Source organism: Syngnathoides biaculeatus, chromosome 10 (genome assembly GCF_019802595.1).
Source record: "Syngnathoides biaculeatus isolate LvHL_M chromosome 10, ASM1980259v1, whole genome shotgun sequence".
In the NCBI taxonomy this organism is placed as follows: domain Eukaryota; kingdom Metazoa; phylum Chordata; class Actinopteri; order Syngnathiformes; family Syngnathidae; genus Syngnathoides; species Syngnathoides biaculeatus.
In genome coordinates this window covers 10850359-10864997 of record NC_084649.1, presented here as the reverse complement: position 1 = coordinate 10864997, position 14639 = coordinate 10850359, and the positions used below count along the sequence as shown (strand labels likewise).

The following is a 14639-nucleotide window of genomic DNA, read 5'->3' as shown; positions in this document are numbered from 1 at the left end:
ACCCTAGTAGTAGTAATGATAACTTGAAGATAGGAGATAGTTTAGTTATGTAATATCCAAAGCAGGTTTTAATGTGGTTCGTGGGGCAAGGATTGACAGCACATATAGGTTTTACTTTCTTTTTTCTCTCTTCACCATGCCACAAGAAAAGAACTAACCAGTGAAAGCAACCCTGGCACTAAAAATGGATTTAAATAGTGACAGCAAACTGCTTCACACCTCTTGATCTTGTCTTATCAAAGAACAATGGACTACATGGCACAGAATAATTGTAATCCTCCTGCCACGTCAGTGACTGCTTGGATATTTGCTCCATTTTACTGTGCATTGAACTTCTTACTCTTTTTGACACGTAACTCAACGCCAGAAGCCAAGTTACATTTAACCCCCCCTTTGCCAAACTTAGGGTCAGAATTTAATTTCATTATACGGGGGTTAATTTATTTGCATTCTTGTAAAAGAGGCAATAATTCGATTGATTTGTGTTGATTTGATGTCATTTGTGGAAGCACGCTGGATCAGCTGGAAAGCATTGGTCTCACAGTTCTGATGTCCCAGGTTCAATTCCGGACGCGCCTATGTGGAGTTTGCATGTTCTCCCCGTGCCTCCGTGGGTTTTCTCCAAGCACTCCGGTTTCCTCCCACATCCCCAAAACAGGCAACATGAATTGGCACTCTAATTTGCCCCTAGGTGAGTGTCAGTGCAGCTGTTTGTCTCGATGTGCCCCTGCGATTAGCTGGCAACCAGTTCAGGGTGTACCCCGCCTCCTGCCCGTTGACAGTTGGCATAGGCTCCAGCAATCCCGCAGCCTTTGTGAGGATAAGCGGCTAAGAAAATGGATGAATGGATTTAATTTGTTACTTAAAACTTGCCAGTACGATCTTAAAGGTTTTATAATACTGACAATGTGACCCTGTATCGTATTCAATTATAACTGATTCTAATGGGGGGGGGGGAAGTCAACCACGATCTATGAGACTGTTCAATTGAGCAATTTTGTTTTGTTTTTTTTTCTTCCGTTCACACCTGACTCTCTGTAGTCCACTCTGGTGAGGAAGAGGCCGCGGGCAGGAGCAACTATGTTTTGTGGATAAGCCAGAGAGTCCCGAGCCTCCATGATGTCTTTCAGCTTAGTTAGTGAGAGCCTTCCCTGGCCCACGGCCACGAGGGCGCCCGTCATTCTGCGCACCTAAAACAACAACAACAATATGGTTTAAATAGAGAAAAGAAACATGCACAAATACCAGCACTAGAGTTGGAATTGTCAATTTAATCGTGTCTTGAACCAATTAAGGCGAAATTAAGTGCGCTACTTGGCTGCAAGCATCAGAGGCACTGTCAGTCAGTCTAAATAAGAGCGACAGGGCATCAAATATGAAGACTTAAAAGTCCACCCACACAATTACGCTTACAACTCTTTTGGTGGAAAGTTTCTATAAATTGACTGTATACTTTACAGCTCATTTAGAACCCTACGCAGCACCATAACATATCAGAACATACCTGCTTATAGAGAAAAGATCTGCTTTGAAATGTCAACTCCCAGACTGGAATCTCTCTGTAAGACACCATTATTAATTAATTAATGTGGGGGGGGGATGCATCTGTAAAAAAAAAAAAAAAAAAATTGTACAATTTACTATTTTGAAAAAGTCAAACATTGGAAGTTCCTGGCTCCAATACAAAGTGTTCACACTGCATAATAGTTTACTTTCAGTAACTTTTCTGACTTTGTCCAGTAAAACTGGCAACTTTGTGCCCAAGTCACCCCCCCTCCATCTCCTCAATTTAATTAGTCATTACTAGAATAGATTTTTTTTTTAGTTTTTTGACATGGTCTTAGTGTATTGTAAGTGTGGTTCTACACTACAGCAATCTATGAGAAACCAAATAAATCAACAATAAATCTGAATATTATTGTCTTCATGAAGTATTACTGATAAACTTTACATTTCCCCATTTGAAATATTTTGAGAGGATATTAAGATCAAATAAAAAAAGCAGTTGCAAATTATAAAATAATGATTACTAAAAAAAAATCTGAAGAATCCTCATGGCTGATTGTGTTGAGGCTTTTTTTTTTTTTTTAAATCAGCACACCCAGACAAACATTAAGTTCCAAGCCTCACATAGCACAACTCAAATCAAGCTTTGGCTTTTCAATAATTCACCCCTCCGTTTCTTCTTTTACAATTGTTACTAACGGTGACACTCATGAAAAAACAATGATAACTTAACTGCAGGACAATCTTTTGAAGATGCAAGACCAAAGCGCAACCATTTATTTCAATAAAAGAGGATGTGGCTTTCAGTTTCGTGACAGTATTACTCCCGTAAATGCTGCATCTGCTAACAGCCTCCATTTGTTCACATTGTCAGCTACGTCCATCCAGGCAAATAATTATTCTTGAAGAAGGAAGTGCTATTTGTCACCTACAGATACGCAATCCCTCTACCGCCTCCTCCATTACCACAGTGGAGTATTTGGAATGCTCCTCGTCTGAAGTGCAAAAAGTATACATGACGCATCAATGACACGTTCATTAACACAAACAAAACGTGTTAAAGCATGACAGATTGTGTGTCCCTTCCAGTGTGCAAGCCAACCACAGGAGTAAAGGAATTGTTTTCAATTTTATTTTATATTTTGCCCTGTGTTGTGTCTTGTGTTTTTCAGATAAATATTTACTGTATGCATGGTTTTATTAGAGACTACACCTGTTGCAACTTACAATGTTATGTGTCGTAGGAACAGAACTCTGTTAAAGTAAGGACCTGTAATTCTGCCTGGAGGACTTTCCATAATGGAGCTGTAGCTCAGTTTCTCATAGCTAATGTGTTATATTATTTAGCTGAATTCAGAACTACTCAGTTTCAGGCACATTTTCAGAAATAGCCAGCTCATACCACATATTTACCGTAATTTCTGGCCTATAATATGTGACTTTTTTCACAGGCTTTCAACCCTGCGGTTTATGCGGTGATGCAGCTAATTTGCATTTTTTTCTTTCGGCCGTAAGGGGCCACTCGAAAGAAAAGGTAAGAGTGAGACCAGTGGAGTATATGTGGCGAGGAACTGACTTTTACCGGTCCAGCCCTGTTAGCACTGTGCTAGCGTGTTAATACCGTGTCTCAGTGATTTTTTTTTTACCGGTATGTTTTTTTTTTTTTTTTTTACCAGCCCGACACTAGCGTTAGTGGGGTGGCGCTAGCGTTAGCGCTGCGGTGCTAGCGTTAAACTCTCTGTGTACTGTCTTTCTTTGTAAATATCTTGTTTCAATGTGAGCAGTTGTGGCTTTTACACAGCTGCGGTGTATGTATGTACCAAAAAGGCGCAAATGTATTGGGTGACGCTTATAACCAGGTGCGCTCTGTAGGCCGGGAATTACAGTATCTGGTATTCTACAATTTCGGTTTGATAGGTGGGGGGGTATAATCCTTAAATCCTGATTACCTGTGGAAGTGCTCAGATACAAATGCTCTGCCAGGCTGTATCCTGGCGACATCCAGGGTCTTCACGGGGTTTTTAAAAGGCATGTCAGAGTTGACTGCCCTGAAGCTGCTGAAGTCGTGAGTCCCGAGCAACGTGGCAGCCGCTTCACTCATTGCTCCCACATCGAGCTCCCTGACAACAAAAACATGGTGTGACCAACCAGCGCAGTGAGCGATATGCATGCTTGCAAGGACACCATCTTGTCAATTAAGGTTTACACTTTAATTCTGTTATCACAAGTCTAGCAGAAAAGAAAAAAAAAAAAAAAGTGAAATACATCCAGAGCTAATACTTTGATGCTAACTGACTTGAGGTCTTAGGTTAGAGCCACACTGTTCCGCAAAATTGTATTAAAATTAAGGCTACAACTAATCATAGTTTTAATAATCGATTAATCGGATTCCTGTTATTCAAAAACAGGACACCCCATCTCTATTTCAAACTTCCTGGAGAAAATGCACGAACATAAATGACTTCTGATACAGTCACTTATTTGGTCAAATTAGGCAAAAATGTTTCTTTTCCAAAGCAGAATTTTGATGAAACAAAGATAATCAATCCACTTTCATGGTGGACAAAAAAATCTTAGAGGCTTGAAAAGGGTTGAGCATTTATATAGTTTTAAGTTAGACAAGCTCCCTAAAATGATTATCAAAATATTTGAATTTAATAGTAGATTAGTTGTCAATAATTGGATTCAAAAAATACTTTTCTATTTTGTCACATCAATGACATGACTTGCGGCATTTCCCTTGTAGATGTGCGAAATAACCCTTGAAACGCATTTTAGAGTTACTTCATGTTCCATTGGTAGCAGTGGAATAATTTATTGGCAAATTTGCGCATATTTCTGAATCACAAGGTCACGTGAGAGCATAAAACATTGCAAAGTGGGCCTTGATTGAGAGGGAGAGAGAGGGGCGAGGGAGAGCTGGCGCCTGGTTTGCCAAGCAAGCCAATATCAGCTCTCAAATATGTTCGACTTGAAAGCCAAAGAGGAACACAACGAGCAGGGAAGAATGAAGAGATTGTCACACTAATTGAAAGCGCGACGCCTCCATTTAAAATCTGGCATACGTGAGTTCATCCTAAATGAAGAAGCTGGAAAGAATTTTCATTTACACTCTGGTTAAGCGTGTTAAAGTGCTTCATGTGGCATCATTATGGATTCACACGTTCAACTAAAAGTGGAAACATTAACAAAACATCATTTAAACCAACATGGTAATGAACTCTCCCTACAGCACATTAAAGTCTATATTTGAACAGCATTTTTTGTATTCGTATTTGAATGGAAAATAAATGGAAAACAATGCGTCTGTGTTTGGGTACAACGGAAACCGGTACAAGCAGACTTCAACTGTCTCCCCTATCACTGTACTAAAAGTTTCTCATAAGTAGGTACGTACTTTATAGTGCAAAGAAGATAAAAAGTTTGGCAGTTTATTTGTTTATATGAAGATGAAAAGTCATTGTTGATGGCAACGGTATTGTAATTATTGTGTGGTTTATTAAATACTAAATATAACACCATATAAGACAGTGCAGACTACTGCCATGATTAAAAGTGTTAATTGAAGTGAAAACAGGAATTGAGGTGAGTTTTATTTGTATTTGCTGTCTTTTAGCAAGTTTGGTCCTGCTTTGGGGAAGTATGGTGGAAGACAAAGGCACAATGCATTTGATTATTCTCGGGTTTGGGGGAATCAGTTCTATCAGGAAAACAATGTCATCTAAAATGTATTGATCTAGCTAATGCAAAAACGAAAAAATAAATGTGGAAAAGTGTATTATGTATTTATTTCAGTTTTCTTTCTCCATTTGTAGGCAGACTACCCCCTGGTCCATGATGACAAGGGGACCAAACCCATTTTGATGATGATTGACAACTCAAATGCGGGAAAAAAAAAACATTTATAAGAGTGGGTGGGAAAAAAAATCTCCCCATAGGGTAGCCACAAGTTACTTTCAGGTTTACGAATGCGACAAAAAAGTGCATTTACATCCTGGGGGTTGGCGAACGTATGCATTGTTATGGAACCGAAATTATGAAAATACTTTCTCTTACCTAGACTTGCACATAAATTTCAACAGGATCTTGTTCTGGACAAAATTCCATGGAGGACTGTTATTCTTTGTGCAATTCTGCTCGCTACCTAACCAACTAAACCAGTATTTCCCATCCTTTATTGAGCAAAGACGCATTTTAAATCGCATTGTATGCCATTAAACAAATATGTCGCAAAAGATATATGTAACTTACATAACTAATGGTGAACTCATCTCATTTACTCACAAATTGTGAAATATGGTCCTGCAGTTGAACACAAAGCTATTCTGTTGTATGAGAAGCAACATGTATACAAAGGTTAAATGTAACGTGCGCCATCTTGAGAAAAGCATTTGTTTGTAAACAAATATTTCATACATTATTTTTACCGTAATTTGTATAGATTTAGTTAATAATTTTTGAACAGAGTGAAATTAGAACATTTTCTGCAGGACACCTCACTGCAGAGTGGTTGCGCTGAATCACTGAACTAAACAATACCTGTCGACTTTGCAACTTCTCATTTGGCGTAGCTCATCATGTTTCAATTGCTTTGGGAGAAGATTTTCCTAGCAGCGGGTGCCGGGGAGTGAGGATGAAGGAGCAGATCAAACAGAGAGATGCTCAGGGGCAGAAGGACGAGGCGGATGCTCAAAATGTGAGAGTGGATAACGAAGCAAAAACGCGAGCAAAAGGACGCAGGGAGGAAAGCAAGGGATGACTGAGTGGGTGATAGGGAGGGAGACGTATGTGGGTGTTGCGCAGCATGCGTATGAGCCCGGAGCTTATCTTGGCCTACTTTCCCACCCCCCTGCCTAAAAAAAAAAAAAGAGACGACAAATGATCCTACTGTATGTGTCCACTGAAATTTGTTTCTTCACGCTCCTCCTTCCAATTCCAGCCAAGAGAACATCATGTAAACATCAAATCTCTTCCAAAAGCATTCTTTTCTCTTTCTTTCTGGCCTCAACATTAATTGTCACGCATTTTTCTTCCTCCTTTGTTTGTTTTGGGGACGTCAGTTCAGATAAAACATTTGACTTGTGTTGACTGGCCTTAATTTGCAGTTCCAACATGTGGATTATTCATGTGTCTAACATGACATTGTTTCTGCAAGACTTGTTAGGAGCAGATTGGGGGTGGGTGGGGGATGGTTGGGGGTGTATAGGTTGAGCTCAGACTTTCACCACAGTTTCTATATGAAAGGGAATCACACGCGCACACACTCTGTTGACTCACATGTGGCGGAGATTCCAGCACATGTCGCGCTCCATGAGGGGAAGCTGAGACGGACGGGGGAGACCCGGGGCAATGCGGTAGACATACGTCCGAGAGAGCGCTTGAAAACGGGCGTGGAAATCATCAGGCACACGATAGGCACGGGTAATGCTGCCAAAGGAGAAGAAACATTTTCAAATCATGTGTTAACATACACCATGCCTGGAAATATTCTCATCATCCAGGTCATTTCATTCTCAGGGAATTAAATTGATTACAAGTGGACCACTCATCCGAAAGCAAAGATGAAAACACAATCTTGCCAGCGGATAAGGAGAAATGCACAGTACTTTTAAAACGCAAGAGACTACCATAACAAGATACTCACACTTCTCAATTATACTCCTCTCAGAACCTGTTGGGCAGCAATGGGGAGGGCTGTTACTTATAACAATGCTAACTGAGTTGCCAACCCCCTAGCACCCTTGGCAGTACTACACACCACATCAAAAACTGAATGGACTTTGTTTAAAAGATCAGAGACCTAAAGCTGGATGAAAATAAAACTGTGGTTTAATTCGATGTTACTGCTTTGTGCATCTGCATTCCAACCCAGGGTGTATATAGTGTTCCCCCGATATTCGTGGGGGTTTACGTTCCTTACACCCACGCAAAAAATGGATGTAGTATGTATATACCCATGTACACTGTTCCCTCTAATTTTTTACGTGTCTGAGCAAACAGACTTGGGCCGGCTCCTTATATGATCACTGTGAGCAACATCAGACGTATGCACTGTGGTCATAGCGCTCACAAGGCAGAGAGGAATTGCTTTTTACGTCTCTAAGCAGACAAAGCTTACACTGCCAGTGTAGGCAGGTCATTACTGACTATATTTGTACACATTTACGGTGTCACATTGAAACTCAAATTATCACGCCACAGCAAACAGAAGAGCATAAATAGTAAAACAAAGCTTAAATAAGCAAAACATTTTTTCCTCCCACTACAGGATGCAGTTAACTAGACAGCTATGCCTACACTCTTCCACAATTTATAGAACAGCTCAGTGTCGTTATTTAAATTCCCAAGCGAGGAGATAGCCATAAGGAGCCTCATAAGTCTGTTGGCTTGGAAGCTGGCTTGTGGCTAGCGCCTGTCACCGTGGCATGAAAAGCCCCATGATGCCCCGCTGGGATATATTCCAGCCACCGGATGCTTTAAGCGAATATGATGTCACAGCTCAAACATCTTGGAATGTGTAGGCAAGAGAAAGACGCTTACATTTTTATTTTATTTTTTTAGTTAGGAGTGATTTCAGGCATTCAGTGGACACGCTCACACTGACTCACAGGGTTTGAGAGTGGTGACAAAAGGCTTTTTTTCATGATTTTGAAAGCTCATATATACATGTTTTTTTTTTCAACCATTCAAATTTGGAAGTATTGTTAATCTTCTCCGGTTGTAATTTTTCCAACCGCCTTATTATGTCCCAGCACTCCGATGCTTTTTCTAATGCAGTGTAATCATAGTGACGAGCCATTCCCAACATTATTAAGATTTGTCTTCTGGTGACAAGTTTACTCAATTACATGGTCATTCATCCAGTACTTCAAAAATAACAGTCTGGGCCAGAGTCCACCACTGTGGGGGTGAGAGACTAACAGAACATTTTCTTCCTTGAAGTCCCGCTGCTAGCAAAGCAAGTGCGGCAATTAATCAAAAGCATTTTTCACCCCCCCCCCCCATATTGGAACAGATGGTTTTCTACTGCAAGCCACAAAAACTGTGCATGGGTCTTTGTCTAAAATGCCAATGATGCAGCTTTTATACAAAGGCAAAAGCCATTGTTGGAGAGCACAAAGCTCAGAGGAACTAAGCCCTTCCACTCAAATATTTCGCATCAGTTGAGGATGAGATGCGCTTTGATGTGCATCCAGCAGGGGGACGCAGATTATGTCGTGTGTGACATTTGCGCCACTCTCTCTTTTGAGATCAGATCAAATCGTGGGAAACAAAGAATCCGTCAGTGTGAGCTTTTTCAATGTAATTAAAGTCAGTGCCATTTCCAATCATGACATCTGCTTCACATTCAAACTATGAAGAATGGTCAACCGCAAGATTTACAAAGCGCGTTAAGAAATGCTGGTTGGATAAGGGATGCGCATTTATTTGTCTTCTCAAGTCTTTGAGCTGCTTATTTTATAAACTGTCAAAAAAATGCAAATCTAAAGTAGGTTCAAATATTATTTGGGGTGGCGGGCAGGTATTGAACATGTTCACAAGAACAACAACAACAAAATTTTCAAAAGTGCAAAGAAACAGACAAAAAACATTTCTAGTGCTACGCCCTATAAATCCAGACATCGTTCACTGTAACAATTGTCTCTTTATTTTCACATTCAGAATTTATATTTATATTAAGTTCAAAGTAATAAAACAAGAACAAAAGAAGAAACATGCAGTGTTGACCTTGTAGGACATATCACCACAGACGTGTGTGCACTCAGTCAATCCTCCACTCAAAAACAGTAAAATTAAGATTTGACATTTGATGTGCAAATAGTGGTAAGTTACTCCTAAATTTTTCCCAAAATGATGGCCTTTGCTCTGATAGAAGCCTGAATAGAGCTTTCCTTTTCCCTCCCTCAACAAAAAAGAATAATAACACCTACGTAGGTGCAATTGCATTTAATATGACTGACACCACAATGCCTGCACAGCACGTCATCTCCAAATGGAAAAAAATAGCAATTTCAACACTCACTGAGTAACATCTATAAATTCAAATACATACAGAATACAGTACATTTAATCTTATGTTCATTGCAGTGCACATTGTATTATTTTTAAAAATGCACTTCTACAAATTAAGGCCTTGCTTGAATAAATGTCCTATCTAATGGAAACTAAGTACTCTCTACAGTCCCTAGTCACTACTACATGAAGAAATACTGCATCTGAGTTTGTATTCTCATTTATTATTCATAAATGTTGCGCTTAATTTACGACTACTACAAGACAGGAATGTTTGTTATAAAGTAGACTTTTTTTTTCTTCCAAACAAGAAGGACAGAAAAGCAATCACGAGGCGATAATGACAATTATTATTATTTACTAATTGATTAATCTGTCAATTATTTCCCCTCCCCTCAAAACTTGAATTTCCATCACTTTATTTAAAAACAGGACATTGATTTAAATTGACAGTGCAGAAAATGCACAGATACAAATAGATTTAGATTCAGTTTTTGGTTTGGTCTGTATGATGTCAGAAAACAAGCAAAAAAATAGTTTGTTTTCCAAAGCAAAAGCAGATGTTTGCAAATGTCTTATTTTGAATAACGCAAGGAATCTATTTTAATGGGGCATCACAAAAACATGTGAATATTTCTTTTTGAGAGGCAGAAGGACAATTGAAAGTTTAAAAGGACTCTGAATGACTATCAAAATAGTTGTGGATTAATTAGCTCTCAATTCAATGATTGTTGCACCTCTAATTAATGGGACATTTATTTTGTTGTCATTACAGCACAGAGACATGTTCAACACTTTTTCATTTAGCAAATTGGTGACACCACAACACTCAGCCAGGCTGGCCTTGGTTAGTATATTCTAGTAAACCGGTGACATGGTAACGAACCATGCTGCTCAACTCTATGCATCATGCATGCATGTGTGGGCTTATTTTTATTCACAGAGTTACATTATACTGAAGCTCTCTGTGCTAAAGTGCGTGTGTGTGTGTATGTGCACCCTGTGCATGATCAGAGAAACTAGGTTACGAGGGAGGGGAGTGGGTGCCACACGTGGCACAGGAAAGCTCTACATCTTCTAATGGCACCTGCTGAAAAGTGAAACGACAACGCTTGCTGGGCACATGTGACAAAAACATGCATCACATCATGTAGAATCCCATACTTTGTTTAAAATATAAAAATTGTTTTCATTAAAAATGGGAGAGCCCATTTGGGATTCTGGGCGTCGATTTGTGGTACAGTAGATTTTAGTAAATGTAAATGAATGTTATATCCAAACGAGGGTTTCTCTTTTCTTTCAGCTCAAGACCCATTAGAAGTTCAGGTTCTACTTGGGACCTGAAATCACTAAAACACATCATGAACTACCATAACATTGCAGCATTTTTACAGACTGTTTCAATAAGGGACCAAATAAAAACACCCAGGGTCTGTTTTGGGACATCAAAGTTTGGGAACCCTGGTCTCGGCAGACAAGGTTATTTCCATTCAGCATTGGGGGGGGTTGTGTGTTGTTGGATGCTCGCAAGCAAAAAGCATAGCAGAGATAATCCTTTCTAACCTTCTCTGTGCAGGTTGGAGGATTAGAGGGATGATGGCACTGGGATGCTGGGACCTTCCCTCCTTCTTTTGTGCTTCTCTCCTTCACACTCTCACCTTTCTTTCTCCTTAGCAATTCATTTGCAGCTTGATTTCATCCCATTCCTACAGTCTGACACCTCACAATACTGATTCCCAACCGGCCTGCCATGAGAGATCATCAGGTGTGTAGTGGGAAATTATCCAATTTCACTTCATTTGTATGAAGTGTATAATCTATTATGACAAATATATCTTTATCCATCCATCACACACAGGCCCAGCTTTCAGGCTGAGTAAATACATCTCTGAGTAAAGTGAAACCATCCTTATTTGAGTATTCATGCTTTTTGTGGCTTCTTTTGGCGGGGTGGTGTGGCGGGAACTTTTTCTCATGTAAAATGGCAGCCTTGGCTCAATAAGAGTTGGAAAACACTGCTGCAGTTTACTTCCTAAATATTTGTACCCCAAGAGTTTGCAAATTATGAGAATTTCTTCCAACACTTTTACATATGACTATTTGAATGGACAAGTTTTGGTTTTACTTGTATCATCCTACAAACACTTAAAAGGTGTAGTGTCATCCTATAACATTCTAAAATAAATATTGAAATGAAAAATACATATAAGATTATTCACTTCAATGTCTACACGAAAAAATAAATACAAGCGGAGAGTGCGTCATCCATGCGCAAAGTTGCGGAAGTCTCATTTGTCATGCAAGTGGTCGCCATATTGGCTACATTTACTGTCCGTGACGTCACCCTAGACATTCGCCATTGAAAACACGCTCTGGCCCCTACTGTAGGACACGGCCCTTCAGACACGGAAGTTCTTTTCGAAGAAAACATCTCACAACCGAGTGAAGTGTCCGGGGCATTATTACCCTATTGTTTTGAGCCATATTTAAATGACATGCGGATCACGGCCAACTCACCTCCCCGCCCTATCCACCTCCGTGTGGCGGTGATAGACGGCGACTTCCGCGGCGGACATGAGCAACTGCGGCGACGAGCCACCCCGGCCGACGAGGCCGCGTCCAGCTCGGCCTTGTCGACAAGACCGGGAAGGCTGAGCGCTGGCTCGGCCTTGACGACAAGGCCGGTAGCGATCCACAAAGGCAGCGGCTGCTGCATGGAAGCCTTCCGATGCGCACATCGACACATTTAGCAACGCTGATTTATGGATTTAAAATCATGTTTTGTTGGGAAAAAACGCATGGGTCCATGTCAGCTGCTGTTTTTTTATTAATAACATACTAAAAATCATGCATTTCATGACAGTGGCACTTTAATGTCTATGGTTGTGGGGCAAAAGGTACACTGCACCCTGGACTGGTTGAACGTATATCACAGGGTGCATAGACAAATACAACCATTTACTTTTATATTCACACTGTCATTGAGTAGGAATTGAACCCACGCTGCCTGCATGGGAGTCAAGTGAGTAAACCCCCACTATCATTTACTCCAAAGGTTGACTTCAACGTACCTAATTTGCTCAGCCTTCAGGTGGAAATTGAGGGCATCAACCAGGATGTCCTCACTAAATGGCGGCTTGTCAATCGTGCGTTGGAAATCAAAGTGGGCTGAGTTAGACAGCGCATGAACGCCGCTGTCTGTCCTGCTGGAAATGGACAGGGACACTGGATTGAGAGGCTTCAGTCTTCTTATTGCATCCTGTAGCCATGGCGGAGACAAGAAATTTGGATTCAAATAATATTTGAGTTGGTAGTTAACGTCAGCATGCTTTTAGACTCAACCACTAGTTGTAAGATTATCAAGCAAATGTATCAGATGAGGATGACAAGTGTACAAAAAATGCAGTTTTTTTATTTTATTTAATAAGGGAGAAAACATTCAAAACTACCTGCCTCTGTATCGAAAAAGTACTCCCTAAACCTAATTGGTTAGGGCACCCTCAGCAGCAGCAGCAGCAACAACTAACATCAAGCGGTATTTTTTTCCAACAGGCAATGAGTCTTTCAAATTTCCGTGGAGATATTTCGGGTCACTCTTGCAAAATTGTTTTAATTCATTATCACTGGAGGGGGCGGAAAGGTGGACGTCTGGTTAGCATACGTGTCTCACAGTTCTGAGGACTCAGATTGAAATCCGGCCTCGCCATTGGGGAGTTTGCATGTTCTTTCCATACCTGCAATGGCTTTTTTAGGGGCACTCTAGTTTCCTCCAACGTCCCAAAAACATGCATTGCAGGTTGACTAAAGATGCCCTCTGATTAGCTGGCGATCAATTCAGGGTGAACCGCCTCTTGCCCAGAGTCAGCTGGGCTCCAGCATACCTGCAACCCTTGTGAGGATAAGCGGCTCAGAAAGTGGATGAATGAACACTGGAGGCTTTTCAAGCATGAATTACCTTTAAATTTGGATTCAAGTCTGGAATTTGAGTAAGACACTACATAAATTTAAAAAAATATAATTTTTTTAAATTCATTCAGAAGTTTACTTTGCAGGTGTGCTTTAGACTATTGTCCTGCTGCACAACCCCAGGGCGGTTCAGTTTGAGATCAGAAATGGCTGAGCATTCTTCACGATTCTTGAACCGCAAGTTGTCCAGGTACTGAAGTAGAAAAGCACCCCCAGACCATCACACTAGGGCCACCATGTTTGAATGTTGGCATTATGTTCTACTTCTGATATTTGGTTACAATAAGGCCAGATATAACGAGAAACACACCTTCTAAAAAGTTTCGTCTCATTGAGGGCATTGAATATTCTTCCACAAGTTTTCAAAAGAAAGACGAGCCATTGTGTTTTTGGTCAGCAGTGGTTTTCGCATTGGAACTCTGCCATAGACGCCATTTCAGAACAAGCAAATTTCACACAGGCGGGGGCCGGGATTTGAACCCTGATCCTCCGAACTGTGAGGCCAACGCTCTAACTAGTTACTTCACCGTGCCTTGCTTAGCGTCAATCAGATAATAAATTGATAAAGAGAGTTGACTTCCTTACCTCTATGTGGTCTTGGACCCCCCGTCTTCGGGGTTGATGTGGAAGTGTTTTGACTACACCACTGTTCAAAATAAACAGTTGGTCCCGGTCGTATGCTGAACAGACTAATGTGTAGAATAGTAGCCTACCTGTATTTAGTCCCAATGTACTGGAAAAATATGAGGTAACGTGTTTGGTGGTTCATGACTTAATGTGACGGCTTTTGTTGTTCATATTACAAATGTCGCATAATGTATATCAGGGATATGAGGGACTTCTTTGCCGGAAAGGCGTCGTGCTGGTGTGAGAAGGCGCACATTCGGAATGAACATGCTGGAAGTTGCATCCGGATGTAGGCAAATCCTTGTAGTCCGAAAGTACACTTTTAACTACTTCACGGGCAACCCCTGCTCTTTTTACAAATGTGATTATTTGTTGGTTATTTGTTTGTTACAAGGCAAAAATACTGGTTGAACACCGAAGTATAATTTTGACGTTTTAACGTTTATTCCCATTAATTGCCGTAAAGGGATTCTGGAGGACATTTTCGGTTTTGTCGCTTTTTGATTGCGTCATGCCGCGTCACCAAA

At 40.6% G+C, this 14639-nt stretch overlaps 1 protein-coding gene across 1 annotated transcript in view; it reads right to left on the bottom strand.

Annotated features, from left to right (window-relative positions):
- pusl1 (pseudouridine synthase like 1) overlaps positions 1-14639 on the bottom strand; it is a 14882-nt gene extending 243 nt beyond the window's left edge. The window contains exons 1-7 of the mRNA XM_061833739.1: positions 14199-14639; positions 14071-14131; positions 12591-12778; positions 6784-6933; positions 3456-3626; positions 1505-1559; positions 1028-1190 (exon numbers count right to left, since the gene is read on the bottom strand). Coding sequence (XP_061689723.1) covers positions 1028-1190; positions 1505-1559; positions 3456-3626; positions 6784-6933; positions 12591-12778; positions 14071-14131; positions 14199-14254 — 844 coding nt within the window. The 5' untranslated portion in view covers positions 14255-14639. The remainder of the gene's footprint in view (positions 1-1027; positions 1191-1504; positions 1560-3455; positions 3627-6783; positions 6934-12590; positions 12779-14070; positions 14132-14198) is intronic.